Source organism: Lineus longissimus, chromosome 2, assembly GCF_910592395.1.
Source record: "Lineus longissimus chromosome 2, tnLinLong1.2, whole genome shotgun sequence".
In the NCBI taxonomy this organism is placed as follows: Eukaryota; Metazoa; Nemertea; class Pilidiophora; order Heteronemertea; family Lineidae; genus Lineus; species Lineus longissimus.
Genome location: NC_088309.1, coordinates 1536213 through 1557140, shown reverse-complemented (window position 1 = coordinate 1557140; position 20928 = coordinate 1536213). Strand labels below are relative to the sequence as shown.

General features: G+C 41.7%; 1 protein-coding gene across 3 annotated transcripts in view; it reads left to right on the top strand.

Annotated features, from left to right (window-relative positions):
• Positions 1-20928, top strand: part of LOC135500665 (acetylcholine receptor subunit beta-like 1) — a 102717-nt gene that overhangs the window by 75399 nt on the left and 6390 nt on the right. For all 3 annotated transcript variants that reach the window (XM_064792273.1, XM_064792282.1, XM_064792266.1), the window contains exons 2-4: positions 11870-12012; positions 13859-13903; positions 20005-20114. In XM_064792273.1, coding sequence (XP_064648343.1) covers positions 11870-12012; positions 13859-13903; positions 20005-20114 — 298 coding nt within the window. The remainder of the gene's footprint in view (positions 1-11869; positions 12013-13858; positions 13904-20004; positions 20115-20928) is intronic.

The window sequence follows — 20928 nt, the reverse complement described above, 5'->3', positions numbered from 1 at the left end:
GCAGTGTACTGGTAACGTTACTTGCTGTAGAAGATGCACCATGTGCTCTCACCGATCGCTAGTCGCCGGGTTCCGGTTGGAGCGGTTCCTTCACAAGTTGGGGAAAACTGTTCTTTCCCTGCTTTCCTGTAACTATGTACTGTAAATTACGTTTTACCAAACTAGTATCTTTCTCATGAGAAAGGACCTGTGTAGTGTATTTTTTCTCTCGCAATTGTAGGTTTGTTTTACTAAAAATTTTAGTATATAGCCTATGCATCAAAGAGCCAAATTTTGTCAAATCTAACGTGATGGGGTTCAGATTAGTCGCCTTTGCACTGGAAGAGCTTTTTGATAACATGGTACAATTTGCTGAGAGAGAATGACGTACGCAATTTAAGTGCTGATACGTGTAGGTGTAGGCCATGGTATACATGTATTGGCCAGAGTGTATTGTGACACGGGGGTGTTGCTCGTGATGCCGGATGAAGACCTAACATGACGATCTATTTCGTCCTTGTAGAACGATACATGTTGTGCTGCTGATCAAAGTGTTGTTTTTTTATTTCATGAAAAAAATTTCTGTGCATATGTCATGAATAGATCGTTTAGCACTTTAGATGTTGGGATACGTTGACTTAATATCATGTTACTATAACAAAAAAACGCATTAAGCTTCGACCTCCGAACTGAAAATCCAGTACACTTATAACGATAGGTCTCATTCCCTTTAGCACCACTTTGCAGTTGAATATCTTTGCCGTAATCTCACCCTTTGTACGCTACTCTCGACTAACAGTCTTACCATTATCCATCATGTATCTTCCTGGAAATCAGTTATGTTAAAGATGTCTTCTTTGTGTATAAGATATCTCTCTTGACATATCGATATCGGGGCCATCACAATGTCCTCCCGTGACCCCTGAACCATGACACCTGTATATTCCACCGTATCCCCGTGATCCGAACACGGCGAACATGGTGTCCACCCTAAGGGCACAATTACTGGAGACGGTAAGCTCTTCATAATGAACTCGGCCACTGCAAATCATGCGGCAGGAGGGAGTCGGGGTGACACCAGGAAAGCTATCTCAATGAGTGGCATTTTGACATTCAGAAACTGTCGGATGGTATGATGCTATGAGAATGTTGAATCAAGGGATGGGTATAATAATCGGACACATGATGTTGGCATAGAAGTTAACCCTGATTCAAAAGGGGCTCTCAGATGCGTTTAAGTTCTTCTCGCGCAGCTTACTCAATGTTAATGTCAGCATCATAGAGGATATGAACAAAGCTCATTCTTGCATAAACTTCGTTCCCATGTGCAGTGGCCTCATCATAAAGACATTTAGCCGTTTAGTTTTACGTCTCACTTCGTCCGCACTCATCAATACTGCTAGTCGAGTCCTTTCAGTCAGAATTTTCATTATTTCTGTCGATATAACGATTAGCAATAACACTCACTTCTATTGACAGTGTGTTCGATGCAAAATTCATTAGATGGCTGTTAGAATCCGTTATCTATTAGACTACCTTTCGAGATAGGCTCTTGGAGTAGTTCAGAACAACCCACATTTAGTATGCTTCATTTGGCTTGTAAGCGATAGGTTTGCAAGATGACTCGTTACAGTTATGCCAGGCGCAGTCTTACTTTTGTATTGTGGCATTTGACGATAAGCATGACAGAGTAATATTATAGCTCGGCAGAGAGTAAGAAGGTTTTTTAGGGGGGCGATCAATAGCTAAAAAAATTAGTTAAAAAGTTTAATCAAGAATCGATGACTTTTTTAGAGACTGTAATCGAGACGTCAAAATTATACGATTTCTTACATCACTTTTTACTTCTTAATAGGCTCGGGTGCAATTTAGTGGTTTAATTAGTCGCTGAAGTATTGCACATAAACAGTTCCCACGGCTTAACATTGATGGATCGTAAAGCACCAGCAGAATGATGCCGGTGATACATGGCGGGCATTCAGAGTTTAATTGAAACAAAAAGCGAGTTCGAATACCGCTATATTTCACCACAAAAGCTCTTTTTAATGAGATCTGAGTCTAAAATCATAGTGAACATTTTCTTCTTCAAAATAATCCCGCTTAAAGACCACCAACACTGCATTCCGAATCGACCCAATAATTTGTCCTGTGGCGTAAGAAACTCACTTGAGGGTTTCAATTTTATTGACGCATTATAGTACTTTGACACCAATATTGATCTGAAATAATTTTCATGGTTCTTGGCAATTCTTACTTTACCCCACACAGCGGATGCCGTGTAATAATCTAACACACAAACACGGATTAACTTAGTAACCTAATGCTTGGGAATGAAGAAGTTAATTCAAAAATGAGTTAATAACGTCATATATTTGAAATCTTCGCTGGTAAGGGGACATTATTAATCTAATTGGATTTTAGGATGTAAACATGTCACTGCTGTCATATTGCGGTTGATCATAATTTAAACTTAAGCAAAATCCGAAGCACACTTGATTTTCCAATTAACTTCTTATGGTAACATGTACATCATATTAAGTCTTAATTGCTCCTCTCAAATTGTCAACAAAAGTGTCTTTTTCGCTGACGGCACGAAATGGAGCCTCATGGCCTAGTGGTTTACACTGCTGGCCACCACGCAATAGGGCCCGGGTTCGATCCCGGGGAGAACCAAGGATCGTATGTCTGGATGAACCGGCGTGGCTTTCAAGGAACTAAAATTCCTGGCTCTTCACAGTCCTTCGAATGAGACTCAAAACCGAGGTTCCTTGTACCTGGTGTCTATGCCAGGGCAAGCTAAGACCCCACCAAGTGAGAAACATGAGTAGCTTGCGTGGACTCTATCTCTCAAAGTCGGACCACTTCGCTCCGCATGCACACAGCACCATATGATCAATTACGTCCCGAAAGGAACCCGATCATTATAAGGATAAGATAAGAAATGGGATTCGATGGTTGCATCTGTACCTTATTGGCCTTTTAAGGACATTGTCACAACCATAATGCAAGATATTTGGCTATAATAAATAGTATTTGACATGTCGCACGACGAGTATTTTGTGATAATTCCCAACTTGGTTTTATGTTTGTAATGCTTGACCTCGCTCCCGTGTGGGCCATGCAGATAATCCTACCGGTAAAACTAAGCTTACCTATCAATCTCGTTTCCCTCCCCATGCACCATGTACACCAATATCAGAGTACAGTCAGTGTCAACGAAATGAATTAAAAATACCGTGTTACCAAGACATGTTTCTTAAACTCATCTAACGGGATTTGACGTGATCAAGATTGATTTAATTCATTCTTGTGTGTCCATTGCATTGAAAAATACCAATACTTTACAAATGTTGCTTTCCGTAAAGTAGATGATTATATTTTATGACAGCTTTCGGCAAAGAAGCTTAATCAAGCGGCGCTGCTTAGAAGAAGTGTGCGTTGTTAGTGAACGTCAAGAGAATGTCATCAATCTAGCTTTTAACCACCATCAGCTACGGCAGCCGTAGATCAGCGACAAGACAAGGCATACCATTATGCAGCAATGTTTATTGCGTTGCCATGGTAGTGCACGCTACCGCGGTATGGTTTCGCAAAGGATGCAAGACTGTGGCTTTGTGTTTCAGTGTATATATTGCTAACGAATTGGATATTGTTATTCAGGAGAGGTTTACGATCTGATCGGAAAGGACTACTGCCTTTTTTGAATAGATATCATAGAAACAAATATGTATATCAGAAAACCATGGGTACAAATATAGAACTATGGTGGCATTGTTACTTATAATGAAGTCGTTTTTGAGTTTTTGATACATCCGTGTGAAAATCTTGGTCAAATACTTCAAAATATTGACCAAGTCGATTACATAAAGCTTCGTTAGCTTAATGACCGAGGAAATGGCAAACACAACATTGGGTATGCCTGGCAAGTTATAGACCCTATTATTCACCCTCTAATCCTGAAGCAGTTTTCTATATAAAGAAAGACTTGTCGTTAATGACTAGTTCTCATCATGCTGACAAGGGAAGCGTGGTTTATTAGATATACCGTCCGGCATATCGTGCACGAAATCGTTGTTACAGCAGCGTTTGTATGGCCAAGAGCAAAATTGGGCTTCCTGTCCTTTTTTCTTCGGGCTGCACTGATGCTAACATTCCTCGATGTCAAATCTACGCTGGCTGGGAAAGGAAAGCACATAATTTTTTTTCAACATGAAAAAACTTTCCCAGCCAGCGTACAAATCGCACTGCTTTCAATGTAAAAAATGCATTGGGCCTCCTTTTGGTCTCAGAGGTAGCCTATAGATCTTTTCGATTGAGGTCCGTTGTTTGAAACACAGCAAACTCGATCGCACCGTCCGTCACGTTGCTTACTTGAAATACTTGAGTTGATAATGTTGTTAAAAGTAAGCTGTGGTGGAATTGAAATTCACACCGCATGGTTGGGTCTATGTTCTGTCGAGTAAATTTCTGTCCGGAATCCATGGTCATAGCGATTTCAGTATTGAGTCCAGCCAGTGCCACGTGCCATATCCACACCGTGAAATCATATTGACCCGTTCTACCCTTCTGACAGAAAAAATAAGTGTTGTGGAAAATCAAGAACAACTTGGCAACAATGCTGATGCCCTATACAAATGTTCGGAAGAAACGATTTGACATTGAGGCATTTGTTGCTAATGATAATCTGTCGTATATTCACGCGGCGTACAGATTTTGTTGATTCCCCAATAACCATCGACATGAGCTGCATACAGACCGTAATGTGGGTCGCTCTAGTAGCCAAATATGGCTCTGCCACATTTCAAACTAGCAAATATTCCGTCATCAGTGCATCTAACGACATTTCCTTCCTCTGCATGGATGTGGAGTCTGCGGTCAATACAAAAACGGATTTACACCAGGATTAGGAAGAAAAAAACTCATGCAAACATTGACTTATGTGACGGCTGGGGAATGAATTGAACGCTTATCAAATCAGGCAACGATTGTGGCTTGGTATGAGGCTCGCGTTCGGCCCAGTACTGCGTATTGGTCTGTCGAGATGCAGGCGAATCTGTGAACCAACGATTGGTTGATGTAATTTGAAGTTTCCACCCATATTTCATTATTCAAAGCTTAACCTTAAACCCGAGTTAGAGACCTTAGCTTTACTCTGGATGGTCTTACGGCTTATCATGCTTTACGAAACGTCTACGAACGCTCACACTCGTGTTTTTCTCAATGACAATGAATAAAAACTCATTGTCCAGACGAGCAGACGCTTGTGCTGCAATGATTATAAAGGAGATGTACAAATGATACGTCTTCAGATTACCATTACAGGTTTAGGCCGTAATTGCCCAACTTTTTCTGGCATCTTAACAATAGAGATGAGAGGCAATGAACGCCCGCCCATAACAATCAGGTTTTAGCAGTGTTGGATATGGCGCTAGGCTGAATGCAAAGTGTACATGTAGCTCTTGATTCATTTTGTAACACGACGGCTACTGTCGTATTCAAGCTGAACTAGAAGAGGAAGTGTAGTGTAGGCATGAGACTTCCATACATTCACGGGGAAAGTCGAGTCTTTTCAGGCTTATTTGAGTCGGAAATATTTACCACTTACATTTCAGTTTACTCGGGTACATACCCAATGCCCACATAAATCTGCGTCGGGCGAACATCATCAATAGCATTTCATGCAGTATCCAAGCATACAAACAGTTCACTTGAATCTGCCTAGAAAACATAACGATTGAGAAAACGATTGAACTGATAATTGAAATCATTGCGATGACGAATCTAATGAAAACATGTGAAGACATTTGTTTAGGGTTTGTGACAGGTGTCATATGCAGCCGATCGATAATCTCAGTATGGTACTGCCAGTGCTTTGATGTTTTCATGTCCTCTCGCTCCATAGAACACCATCTAATAACAAGACGCTAGACTGGATCGAATGAAGAACAATCGCTCAGAATTGTCTCCCCATGTAGAAATATGCCGCCTCTCCACATATGATTGGTGTGTGTCTCATAATTCATCTTTGTAAGGATACGTAATGGTCCTGTATAGTTGTTGTCCGTATGATCCGATGAGTCTCGCTGGGACTTCACAATTTCGTATGGAAAATGTTGACGCTAGACGTTGTCAATTCCTTTTGTCCAAACATCGTAAAAAATCAATGTATGGCCTAATGCTACTTTATGTGTAAGATTTTGTTGCTCAAGCCATTAACTTATTTGTCATTAACGGTAGAGGTCAGCGTCGATAACTTCATGGGAAATTTGTCCTTTACCTCGACCTCAGGACAAGAGTCCTGTTCTTAGATGTACACCTTAGAACGAACCAATGCCAACCTACACGTCATTGGTCTCCTCAGATACTCCTCAGTCACATAAACCACACTAAACCCGTTGCTTGACGTGTCGCCCATTCTGTCATGCCGAGACACCATCCATCAGTCTTAATTGATTGTCCCTCTTCCTCAGCCTCGCAGAACCCATGTATTACCTAGACAAGTTAATACCAGGATGAGCCGTGTTTCTTAAGTATTGAGGAATCGATCCATAACAGATTTATTCAGGGGGAATTTGTGTTTTGATTTCATTGCATCGGTTACGGTGCTAAGTTTAATTTCATCAATATTTGTGTTGAGGGCAACTCATGTACCATTGTCGGAGGTGGGAGGTATGGAAGGATGCAATATCGTATTTTTCACACCCCGGGCGAAATTCCACCGCGGTAGGAATCACATGAGAAGTAAGAAGCAGATAGAGAATAACCGTGATACTCAGCTGAACTGCTGTTTGGACCATATGCAGCTGCATATTACGATTATGTTGCAGAAATACTAACGCTTCTTGTTGGAAAGAAAGCATAGATTTCATAGGGACCGACAACCAAAAGGGTGTTTGTGGGAATTTCGATTGCTTTAAATGGTAACCAGAGGCGGCTATGGATGCCAGTTTACCTGCGAGTGACTTCAGAGTCAGACCAAAATCTGCTACCGGTGGTTAACTGCGTCAATTCCAAGATGGCAGATATCAGCACGACACGCGGTCCTCTAAATAGATGTGGGCCCTGATTGAGATGTGCCCCCAGCGTGTTGAAAATGTCAATTAAGCCCTGGGCGTGCGAGGTATCGGCCTGATGCTTTGTTTGGTTCAATCTGACCATTACCGGTCAATACCTCAGCAGTCCGCTCACCGATTATACCAAACCTAATAAAGCAGCAGAAAAGCGACCGTCACCTGGGACGACCCAAGCAGACTCCATTCTCTACTCTTTGCCATGGCAATGCGGTTATAATACACGTTCACCGGTTGCTTTGGGAACTCTGACGTCATTGCTTTCCAAATGAGACTTTCTAATCTTGGACAGAATCTTTATGTCCACACCGAACGTAATCAAGCACCGTATTGCACCAGTGGTATATTCAATGTTAAAATGGCTGTAAAGAGAGAGTTAGCTGCTCTACAGAAAATCTCGGTCACACGATTTTCTCCACCATGTCACAAAAGTACGATAACAAATCAATTCAATCAATTTTGTGTCAGAAAATAACGGTTTCTTGGGGAGTCCGTTTTTGAGCACTGGTTGAGCGTGATTTTATCACGAGGTTGACTTTGAATATGTCGATATACACAGTAACCAGCCAATTACATCGACATCATATAGTCACATGCGGCTTGAATCAGCTAGTTTACATGTCATATTGTAGTCGTTTCTCTTGAGATTGCTCAGATGTTTTATGATATTCCGTTTGGAAATGGTGCCGACAGTTAAGGTATGATTACCTTACGTCAAGATTTACAGACTCGTTCAGTAATTTTTAATGGTCTGTCGGAGGGACGCCATTATAAAACAAAAAAACTGATGTTCGAAAAAAAAAAAATCAGTGCCTGTCACTCGCCTCCGTTCGTTAACCTGAGGGATCTTGGATCGTGTTGCCGACAGTACTAGCAAAGTTACTCAATCTGCAGCTCATCGAGCTTGTGTGATTGCTTGTGACATATATTTCCAGTACATGGCTTCTTAAGTACCGTACAGACATCCCCGCCCCCGGGTTCTCTGTCTGTAAACCCACTTCGAAATAGTAGCATGAATCCTATCATGTCAGGTCAATTTCTGCTCTGTCCATTTCGTACATTTAATTCCGAGCGTCAAGTACGGCTCCACATAAATCCCAGCTTCTTGGCTAAAGTGAACATTTGTCTGGTCGGTTAACGTCACCCTTGGGGCCTGAAACGTGGCACTATTTTCTTCTCTTTGACACTTGCTTCAATCACGCTATAAAATCATTCATTGTAATTAACCCGTACGCTTTCGAAAACAAATTACGATATGCACTGTACGTCATATCTTGAGATTAAATGAAAAAAAGGCTCAACCAGCACCCAGGCTGTTGAAGCAAAGACTCAGACTAGGGGAATCAAGTTGATGCAGTTCATTTTGATTTTAGTAAAGTGCTTGATAGAGTCCTGCATCCGGATCCCAGGCATTTAAGACTGCTTTTACACGAGTATAAGATTAAAGATACCTCACTTTGTCAATATTTGTGTCTGCGTCTCTGATAATGATACTGCTTGCAAGACCTCCATTTATATAACAATGTCAATGCCGTCGTCTCAACAAGGTTCTTTCATTATTGAAGAAGACATATTGATTCAATATACTTAATATATTTTGTCTGGTGAACCGGAACTGCCTATAATCCAGTTGTTAAAGGTAATTTGCATACTCTCCTCGTTTATTTCAGGAAATTAAGTGATTAGATGACGAAAGTGCTCTTTCCGCGCGGTACTCTTTTGGTAATCTTGTTTCCAATGACTAGCGACTTTATTGAATATGAGTCAAACTCTCTATCGACGTGAAACCATGCCGTAGAACTCTTAGAACCGTTTTTAGGCGCTACCAGGTGTCACCGTACTGCATCAGTATGTCCCTCATTGTTAGGGAACGCCACAAGAGTGTTCCTGCTTCTTCGATAGATCTGCATATCTGATGATGACATGCACAGCTCACCCGGAGAATCTACCGTTGTAATGCATAACCCCACTGGAATTCATGATATCCCCCATTCGAGTGTGCCAATACTGAATTCCATTGGGTAAAACTACTTGATCTTCGCGGGATACACACAGACGGTCCTTGATGACCAGATCTGCCTTTCTATTCGAGTCCGGACAATAAACCTCAAGTGATCGTTTGGCGATAACACTGCGGGTTATGCCCGCGTACAATATTAGCCTGACAGAGATGCCCCCGTCTATTGATTATGCATTGGCAGCCTCATAACGCAAGCCGATGATTTTCAATAAGCAGCAGACATGGAAGATGGAATACATTAGTTGTGAATGCACTAGATGCGAAGGGCGCGGGTGCATACTGTAATTGATGTAACCATTTTATTAGCTGCGATGATGTCTCGTTGGGCTTCACGCAATTCAACGTGTTAGCCAATAATATATCGCATGCTCGATATTCTTGCTTTGTATCTGGCTCAGTCGTGTGGCGTGGGTGAGCAGCACTGCAATCTGAATGTACTGGGACTTATTGTGTACCATTTAATTAATTTGAGATAAGAACATATTGAAAACATATTAAAAACATATTGAAGCCTGATCGATGCATTTCATTTTCATTTACATATTGCATATCCCAATTCCAGTTATATGTAGATTTGACCCGGAATTCACATTTTAGCTGACTCGGCATTATTGACTAAAATCCAGTATAGGTGACTGAACGTGAACAATAGAATCACTTGAGCGGTTCCAAAATCGAAATTTACCACACATGGCCTCACCAGCCAGTTGCAGCCTTGAGGATCGACGTTACTGCTGATAAAATAAATGTCCTGTGTGGGAATGCTTTTAAGCGATTTAGCCTTTACTAGTGGTTCCTGAAATATGGACACTCTCAGACGAAGTTTATCTCTCAACAATTTAAAGACCCTCCCCCCCTCATGTCTGATAAAATCTCAGACATTCGTCGTTTTACTCTCAGCCTTTCTGAATGTGAGGGATTAGGGATGTGAACCGATGGTGATCAGGGGGACTTATATCAGCGCTGGAGCAGGCAGGTCACGAACTTGGTGTCATTCGGGGTTTATGGTATTTACATGTCTAATTCTACTAATTGCAGTCGCATTGGAGACTAATCTGGCTTCAAATGATGGATCTTGATACTATGTGGGTTTGTTTGGGGAATATTTTGTTTCACTCGAATGTATAAACTCGTCACAACTGACAGAATAGACGAATCTCGTAACCCGTATGAGGAGCTACGAACGATGAAGCATAATGTTTTTCAGATCGATCTGGCCAAAGGTACTTGGCTGACCTCTTGTCACTAAACGGAAATAGCAGGATCACAAATAGAAATGTTCCACAGCTCTTGGCAGCCAGTGTCATAGTTGACTGGCTTTAGTTGACGCCGTGAAAGAGCTTTGGTTAGGCCTCTCCTCAGGCATTGTAATATAATCTAGTGTCGTGCAACACTTTTGGAATATGTGATCAGAGCCCGGTTGTTCAAAACAACGTTTGTCCCTTACGCTGGCGTTAACTTAACATAGCGTTATCTCCTTCAGTTAAGCCCTTACACTTAACACCAACTTAAGTTAACGCCAACTTAAGTTAACGCCAGCGTAAAAGTTGTCTTGAACAAGCTGACTCTGGTCACATTCCTGAGTTCACCTGAGTACCTTTGACCAGAACGGTATGACGACATCGTTTTAAAACTTCCCCAGTTCTTTGATCAACTAAGTAGAGAAGATCATTTACAAATGTCGCGTACATGAATCAGCACAGGAATTGATGTCACATCTACAGACGTTCGTCGTTCGCAGGGATCGCAAAACCTGCAATATCAATGTATCAATAATGAAAAAGGTTACCAAACATGTAGATGTCTCTATAGAAACGCTCACAATCAATCCGATAAAATCATTCGCGATAGAAAAGAATATAATTGATCAAAAGCATCGACCAATTGTAGTGCAATTTATTACACGAATCTATGAATAACATTCCAAGCGAACATCATCGGGCGCATAGAGATAAAAGAGCAGATTTCATCCTTAGTCTAACGGGTCAATTGTGGGGGAAATCTCGGGGTTGAGCTGAGCTAACGTTGTCCTGGCAACCAGGTCTGTTTAGGGAAGTTCTTGGTCGTTCTGTTACATGTGCCTCTGTATTTGAGCAGGACACTAACAATTACTGTTCACATATCACAATGTATGCTGAAGATAAATGGCAATCCTTGATTTGTCGCCGAATTTTATCGTAATGTGGGGTCGAAGAATAACTGTACAAACAAAAGTTCATATCGGAATTTCAAATTGATGGGAATTTTTCCATCTTTAGTGTAGATGCGGTGGGGAACTCAGAAGAATTCAGTCGATGGGTCAGTGTTATCTTCCTAGGGACTGCACTGCCATGGCAAGGGAGAACATTAATCCCTGATTCCCAGAGGATGGTTCTGAGAATAAAAGCAACGTCAGCTTCTAAAACACCTACTCGTCCAAGTGGCAGCAATGTAACCGAAACATACCACAACCTGTGATTGAGAGTTATATAATTAAAGAAAAGCTGCTCTTCTGGGTCAGATAACTGTGCTTTGTATTACTGAAGAACGTCTCTGCTAAAGCAAACTCCTTCCCAGGGCTGTCCCTGTAAGAAGACTCTCATCGTATAGTCAATATCATTACGAAAAAGGGTTGCTAAACATCGCTGAATTTCAGATGGATGACAGCCGAGAAGATCAGAAGGGATGTCACTCAGAATTTGCCAAAACAAAATGTTCTCAAACCTACTTGTAACGACTGTGTTTGGGCTTTTTTCAAGTCGATGAAACAATGTTTTATCTTTGATCGTATTGTCAATTTGTCTTCCTCTTCTACCTTCAGGTCTTGGCAGTGAAGACGAAGTCCGTCTTGTGGAGGATCTCTTCGATAAACAAGGATACAATCCATTGATCCGACCAGTTACTAATCTCTCGTATATAATTCATGTGGAATTTGGGCTCGCCATGGTCCAACTTATCAATGTGGTAAGTTCTCGATTCATTTCTTAGTTTCTGGATTACGCAAATTGATCATAACCGAATTGGATAAACTGTAGTTTGAGGTCTTTAGGAAAAGCAGAGATGTGGTCAGATGCAGGATGTAGCCGATGTATATGATACGCCGAATGAGACATATTCGGGTAAACCGCCAGCGGAGTTCACGATCACCCTTTGGTGTCGGAACCATCTCATCTCCGCCTACGACTTCTTCACAGAACAATTGATTACTAATCTCGCTATATCCCGAGTATCCGACGTGGTTAATTAAAATCGACAACATCCTCCAGCCTATCGGAATTACCATTACCTATTTCCACTCCAATGCATTGTGGGTAATTTTATCGAATTGACGTAGTATGTACGCGAGCCTTTTTACGGACATGAAAAGCAGTAGCAATACGAGGGAGATAATGAAGCTTCTGCACGAGACGCATCTTTTCACCATGTGGCTAATGCAACACAGCCCCGAACTTCAGTCGGCACCTCTGAAACGTACCCGTGCAAATGAATCGATTTGAACTATACACCCCACCACATTTACGTCACAGCACGAAATTTATGTTTGCACCTTTGGAAGACAGTATCAAATTCATTGACTTTTGCTCATTTCACCATGTAACCCTATTGTAATTAGAAAATAATGGCCCAAAGAAACACGTCATGTTAGAAATGGCGTGATCGAAGTGCAATGTGGAAAAAGGAGTGTTTCTGACGATACCAATCTCTGATCTAAAAGCCGAGAACCCGCGAGAGATTTCAGAGCAGTCTCCGTTGACAAAGCAGGAGAGACTCTTTTCCCCACCTAATTCAATTTGGGACTCAAATAACTATTTTGTTATCTCCGAGCTCTTCGACAAGGTCAGGATGTAGAGTACAGAATGTTAATACCTTAATCCCCTTCATATGATCTTCTGTATATCGCTTGATGTTCCTGGGCGTTATAATCTACGCTTAATGTACCACAATCTTACAGTTCACCGCAACTGTTTTTTGGCTACACCCCGGTAAACATCTCCACGTGAAACCCAATGTACAACGATCAACACCGCATCTATTTCGCGCAACTTTCCTACGTTAGTGTCTACGCGTATTGTACCAAATGCACAGCTCACCTCATTCTCCATCTCGACTTCTTCCACAGACATCTCTTCGGGCAATGTATGTCATTCGGATTATCGACAACTTGAAATTAATTTCCTCTATTGACTTACTTTTAAGAAACCACTGACTGTTAAGCCGCGATAAAATCAATAACTTGAAATTCTGCTTATCTTTTTGCGGTGCTGTAAACTGCTGAGCTAGCGCAGTGCGGGTTCATTTAGTTAAAGGAAATATTAGGCTATCGGCTTGCTTATAACTTTGTAGTACTCTTTTTTTCTCGCGTTTCATTAATAAATCAACTTCATCAAATAACTCGGTCCCCCGTAACTCAAATTCGATATGAACCTTCTTACGCCCACGGCCTAATCGTCAATCTTGATTTACTGTCCGACGACACGGACCTATGGCATCGGAACTGCCTTGTTGACTCTGTTCTTAACGGTATCAGCATGGGACATAGCTCTTGGTAAATAACTTGGGTCAAGGCCGGAGACGACCTGTCAGGACATGCCAGACGCAGTGCCTTCTCGCGTCAACAGTTCGACTGCGGCTTGGTGCATCGAGTTTGTGTTTTCATTGACGTCATTGCACATGTGCATATGATAAAAAGTGCATGCAGAATGGGATTCATAGGTTCTGGCATTTCATTGTTAGTTTAGGGAGCTATATATCACACGAGATGTTACCATTTGTTACCATCATTATATCTTATAACTTCTTTTATTTCTAGGATGAAAAGAACCAGATTTTGAAGACAAATGTGTGGCTACGAATGGTAAGTGCAGCCTGCAGTTTGAGAAAGTTTCTGGAAGATATCTAGCTTGGTGGACTTTGGTTACAACCACGAGGTTCTAATGGTTTGAAGAGGTTATTTGACTTTGTGGTATAAACTGGTATTAATTTCCTGAATTCGGATGTAACACGCAACTGCAGTAAATGTTTTTCTACAACATCAGCGTCCTAATCAACCCCCTCCCCCGACGCAGTTTGATTTGTAACCCAATAGCGCCTATCAGATTCTGTCAGGTCACGAAACATCGACGAGATCGATAATTTATGGGGTTGATCGCTTCAGTGAAACTGGTTGTGCCTGTTTGCCGTTCATTTATGCCAATGTCAGTGTGCATCTTGTTTCTTTTGCGTCTATACCAACGCATTCTGTTGCTCTTATCGACTTATTCTCATCGCCCACGCACCTCCAACCAAAACATAAGTCCACGTTCAACCCAACAATATCTCTCATGAAAATTATGTTGTTAAACTCTTTAACAGCTAATGGTATTGGTATCTATGAAAAGGTGAATTCCACACACAAGAGCTCATAACCTTTTGGTGTAACTGAACTATGATTGCAAGTCCCAGGGATATGTACAGTCAATCTGTTTCTGGTAACATGTTCTGCTGTGCGAATCTAGGTACAGCAATTGCTGTAAGAAAACATTATACGCCCGTAATAATAAAGCAGTATGCTGCAGCGTTGTTAGCAGGAATGTCCTCTAACTACTTTGGTTACGAACTATAACCGGGTTTTCATCACTTTCACAGCCGTTGTAACACATTTTGTTACAATAATGCTGCTGTCTCAGCGTGTTAGTTGGCTACTTCTCCCGGCTAGAATGTAAGCTCGGAACCCTGGCACATTCCGTTGACTTCACTATGCAGCAGGGCTGTCATAAGATACATATTTCGACGTTGATTTGAGAATCCACGTAAAATAAGACGGTGTCTTCTTGTTCGTCTTGGATACTAGTGTTGCGAATGCTGGGCAGTGATGAAGTCAACTATCAGTTGGATCTTCTTTTTTTCTTTTTGATGGAGCTAGTATCGTAGGCACGTTACCAAAGACAAAATAAGACAGTGGCGAACTTCGACATCATTCAAGGACTCGTGTTTAATTGTCATGTGTCCGCGTCTAATGGCGACCTCTTATTTTCATTCATCATATCAGAAAGATGTGAACGCTCTACGTGATGCATTGTAGACTAATGCTTTACTCATTACGGTCAAGGTCTTCTGGATGATATTTATGTTCGTACTCCGATTGTCTAATCCGAATCTCCTCCTGCCAGTCTTTGACCTGACATAAATTCTCATCTGGCAAGTCTGATACACATGAATAGAATCAATCAGCGATCAAATCAAACTGACGCTGAATCAAACGAATGCACGGCGGAGAACAACTTCGCTGTCATTTCAGTCTCAGTCCTCTGATATTGATGAACTCCAATCAACATGGTTGGTCGCAACCTTTGGTCGGTTTAGCCGTGGTTTTGCACTTATGAACCAATTATGGAGCTGAGCAAAAATATATGACGAATCGATCAATGTGCCACACTTAAGCGGCAGCGGCAGCGACAGCGCCTGTACTAACGCTTAATTTGATTTTAAGAATTGATATCCAGCTGACGGTTTTTTGTTGTCTAATCAAGACCACTCGGCTAAAGACCGCAAATGCAGACCACTTTGGGCGTTATTCAAGGTCTACTTGACCGAGCGGTCTTTAGACAACCAAGGGCCATCAGCGAAGTATTATTTTCTATCCCAAAAAGCCCCCCTGAATATCCTCTCACGCCACCAGAGAGCAACGATATTATGATGTCAGAGACACCCGCTGTCCGTCATTTCGCACGCCCCCGATCTCCGTTTGTCACAAGCACCCTTGCTAAAGGAGGAGCGTAAGTGATGGTATTGATTCCTCTATACCCACGTACCTCGTGCATAAAACCGTCAACTCGTTAGATTCAATTACTATCGATCTCCTATTCAATTTAAGGTTGTTTGATTTCTGAATCCGCCTTAAGTATACACACACCACTCAATCTCATTAAGGGGTCTCTGCACGGATTTATAGGATCACTGTCGATCACCTACGACATTTGGATGAAAGAGGACAAGGACATTCAAATCGAAACACTCGCCGAATGAGGTGATTGATAGATGTGATATCACGTGGTTTTACCAGATGTAGTTCAGGCCTTCAAAGTACTGATATATCAATAGGGTTGGGTTTTTTGCTGACGATATCATCCTCCATCCTCACAAAAACTCAAGAAATGTGCGCTGTTTTTTTTTAAGGTAGGGGTAAAACTAATACGGTAAAGTAAAAACTATTTCCCTCTGGTAGAGGTGATGGGCTTGTCGATCTTCCTCAGATCTGGCAAAATATCAGTAACGCGACTTACGGATCTGAAGCTTCAACGTCTGCGCCACGAGAAGCTCACCCTCTGATGGTCATTACTCGTGTTTCAGAAGACAAGAGACCTTTCTGAAGCATATCGCGAATAAGTGTCCATTATGGGAGCCTTTGGGAAGAGTAAGGGACCATTAGAGTTCTGATAGTTTGGGGAATCGACAATAGACTTATCTATAATGATTACCATTACAATTGTGTTTATGCGTCTGGGGGATGATTTGTCTTAGAAGATCACGATGGCGCTCGCCCCGTGAGTTTCCGTGAATATGGAAGATGACGTATTTATCATGTATCTGGTAAATCTGTTCAACAATAAATGTCATTGTTAGGAAGTGTCTCACCGGGATGAATATGCATGTTAGGTAGAACAGTACAATTATAGCCCCGATACAGCTATAACCTGAGGAGAACCAGCTTCACGTTGATGGCAAATGTATCGCGACACCAGTCAGACGTTTACGCCTACCATCACTGGTAGGCTCGGCGCCAGCATCCTAATATTCTTCCCCGCGCCGATCAACTCATGAATCCCAGTGGAAATACGTGGGTTTCATATCACTGTCTATGACCGTGTTTATATTTTATTAACTCCTTGTTTATGACCAATCTACCAGCTAGTTAAGCCGGGGTGAATGGATAGGAGCTCATTAGGGCCTCCATATAAACTGACCATGAGCCATATACATGATTTAGTGTAGCACAAGGCTTGTTTAAGGGATATGACGCTGTTTTGGATGTCAATGGTCCCACGATAACGTTAACACCCTGACCATCCCAACGTTACGCAGTGGAACAAGTCTTGAGCATTGTGTTGGTAAAATCGTTCTAGGTGGTCGAACAATAATAAAGAGGCATTCAAATGTGTTTGACATGTCCTCAATGTATTATGTCAACTTACTTACATTACTTAACTGCCACAATATGTTTCAGTCATCAAGTTCATAGTGTAATACGACTGGCTGATACTGAAAGCGTTAATCAAATTGTAACCTGTCTCGTGGATTGTTGCTCTCTTTCCCTACAGTTGATCTGTATCACAGATACCAAACCCCTATCGGAAAACCCATCGTACTCTCCGCGCCTCGCATACACAATTTCAACGTGCCATCGACACCCCATAAACTATTCCATCTCAGTGGTCAACTGAGATGGGATTCTGTCGCCTCTCTAGCTACCGACTCATGGAAGCAAGCGCCCGATGGTCGATTTCTGTTTCCCTTGGAAACCTTGGTAACCGCATCCGAGTTGAAGAATGGAGGTACTAGATCCCTCTGGCGGTGCTCATAAAAGTGATCAGTTCTTCGGCAAGTATTGATGGAAGTGTTCGACATGGAAATTCCTTCAGAGAAAGAAACACAAGTCATGTATCTTTTGTTATTTTTTTACCGAGAATATTGTGTCTGTGAGTTTTGAGTCCAAGTGTGAACGTTCAATACGAAAGGAAAGGTTCGCCAAAGGCTTCTGTTGCACGTGTTCGGTTGGTTTCCGAAACAACATACATTAATACATGACATAGTCAGCAGGAACAAATACAATTTTGATGTTTCCTAAACTGATGATGCCAAGATCTTGCCTGCATGCGAACCCAACAGCGGGGAACGGCTTGGTCAATCCCATTCCGAACAGGATTACGTCTGGAGAACTAAATCCAATGATAAGGATTGTCTCCACAGTTCGATAGTCGATGAGGTTGCGATCGCACTGTTCTCGCGATCAATATAAGATGGTTGAGATGCGCTCCCAAGGGTGGATGCCAAGTGCTTGACTTTGCCGTACAAACGGTCTGCTGCAGGCTAAACCCCTGGATTGCCTAAAATCCCAAGCCAATTTTCTCAGTGAGGTCGGATTTGTTCCGAAGAAAGATGGAGTGTAGGGGATATCTTTGCCTGGGTTCTGCCCGGCAGGATTCGTGGGTTGTAAATAATTACATATGTGCTTGGTCAACAATATATGTTTCTCGCTGTTGTGATGCCTGATTGTATTGCGAGTGTTAAAACATCAAAAAGTTTGGTTAATGTTGGTTAAGTTCAAGAATGGCATATAGATACTTGTTAATAAACTTGAGATATGACACTTTCTTTGTAAGTCCGGGGTACTTCGAATTACTTCTTGCAAGCACGTTGCTGTTTTTCACTTACTAGTGAAAGTAGTTACCGCACATTGCAACTACACTACTCTGTAGCACAGCCCTAAGTCAGCCGTGCGTGCCCAACGTCAGCTCATTCACACTGCACATCCCGTTCATTTTCGAAAAATAAACATAAAATAATAAAATCCCAACTTGTGATGCGAACGCGGTTATTGTCAAACGCATATTTGAGAAGCCGGTCTGTGATATTTTATCCCTAAAAACACGCAACCAATCAGATTGCGCCAAACCAATTGTTCCGTGGCTATCAATTCCGTTTGATTGATTTTCCATTCTTCAAATTTCTTCTCTGGTTGTGTATGCTTGTCTGCTAACGTTATAGCCAGGACTGCTATATTAGCTGCCTAGCTGTAACGTTTTAACTCTCAAGAGGAAATATAAATCATCTGCTAACGGTTAGTAAGGGTCGGCTAAAAGCATGATTTGTGCGTTTATTTTCAGAATAGCGAGTTAATGTGACCTCTGTTACTGCATCATGTTTAATTGGCTAGTAACGTAAGTCCACTTGGAATATGACAGGAAACGGAAAGAACGGAAGAGATTGCTTGTGGAGCGTCACAAATAACCTTAGTTATTGGTTCCTTATAACGAAAACGAGACATCACCAAAAAAGTTCTCTCTTGGATCGATCCTTAGATGCAATATCGATATACGTAAACGGGTACTAGTATATTGCTCCCGTTTTAATTTCCAATTTTATACGGCAGTCTCCTCTATGACGTCAGAATAATGGTTGACTGTGTCTAGGCGTAAGCTTCAGCGCTTTTCGATTAAGAAGCGTACGGAGTTAGGTCGTTTGAAGCCTATGGAGAATTGAGAATCTGAAAAGCTATCAATGTGCCTCTTTCATCAATGCCTTGTTGGTAATATTAGACTGTAGCTGATGTATAGCTGACCTATAGGTCCCCAGCGCAGATCCATCATCATCAGTCCTTAGTATGCACACAAGCTACTCAGTTGGTTATGTATACATGGATATGACTCCTCGTTCGATTGATTTTCTTCTTTGGAATATTATGTTACGGTTGTGAGTTATGAAGATCAACATCATTCCTTATAGCTGTGCACTATTGTAATCAGATGGGTTCGCGATTCACTCTATTAGGACGAGATGGTAGGGCTGTGGGCACGCAGGGGTCATTGTCGACGAGATCATGTCACATATGTCAACAAAATCACTTAATACAAAATTGGTGTTCGCTGTGGCCGAATACTATGAGTTTATCCTCCGCCGAAAATGCTTCTTCTGAAGAGCTACATTTGTACCTTCAGAGCTAAAAAGTGAAGTGAGACCTTTTACTGAACACTGAATCTTCTCAGCATGTTACCTTTTCCTTTCAGACAATACTCTTTCCAAGTGTTTTCCTCTGATCGGATGTATAATGATCATAACTTCCCATCAGATGTCTTATAGTCTCTGTGCACTTACTTTTTAAATGTGAACTAATTTGAGGTCTTATTTCATGATAGCCTGTATACATTTTTTCGAATGTAATGAATATTAACCTATCGATTTTCATCTTGTCTTCTTCAGACGTGGAAAGACTTCCAACTGCATTGGGAACCATCAGACTATGGAGGCATTCAGGTCATTCGAATAAAACCAGATAACGTTTGGAAACCAGATATTGTACTTTTTAACAAGTAAGTGAAGCCAAGATTTTTCAAGTCAAGTAAAAATGGCCATTTGTTGTAGTACACTCATAAAGTTCGTACTGAAGAGAAAAACATCGCGAAATCAAATACCTGCTGTGACGGAATCCCCCTCACAAACTATTGATCATAGGAGACTGACATGATGGTAAAGGGTCTCCTTTTCAAATGTTCCACAAAGTGCATTTACATGGGCTGTGAAGATGTACTAGTCCTTCAGCAACAGGTCTAACTGAGGAGACTCTGATCATTGAGGGAAAGAAAAAAACAAATCGTCCATATCATTGCTGTCCTGGAAAAGACTTACATTGGTGTTTCATGGGTGATTGGTGTTTAATTTTCAATCGTCGTGGTGTTTTGAGAACAAAGTCAGAACCATAACAAATGGATCATTTAACTTAAAGAGTTTATCAATACCGCTGTCATAGAATGTAAGGTAAGGTTATGGTGGTTAGCGAAATGAGCCATGGGAGCTGTCGTCGAGAACATTTAACCAATAACATTATACATGTACATGCAATCATATTGAGTGAGAAGTGGTACGTATTAAGCAATTAGCGCCGACACTGTGTTGATGACGTCTCGTGAACCGTTTGAGGACAAGTAAGGAAGCTTTTGCCACTAAATGCAACCGCAGCGGGTAATCTTCTCCACAAGAGGAAGATTGGATGCTTTCGTACATACGAAACACGTTCTCACAGTTTGCTAAATCGTTTCGGCTTACCTCGAGGTTTTAACAGGCTTGGCCTTGAAGCCTGATCAGTGACACCCTCTCTTGTCCCTCCCCTCCCGAAGTCTTTGACCT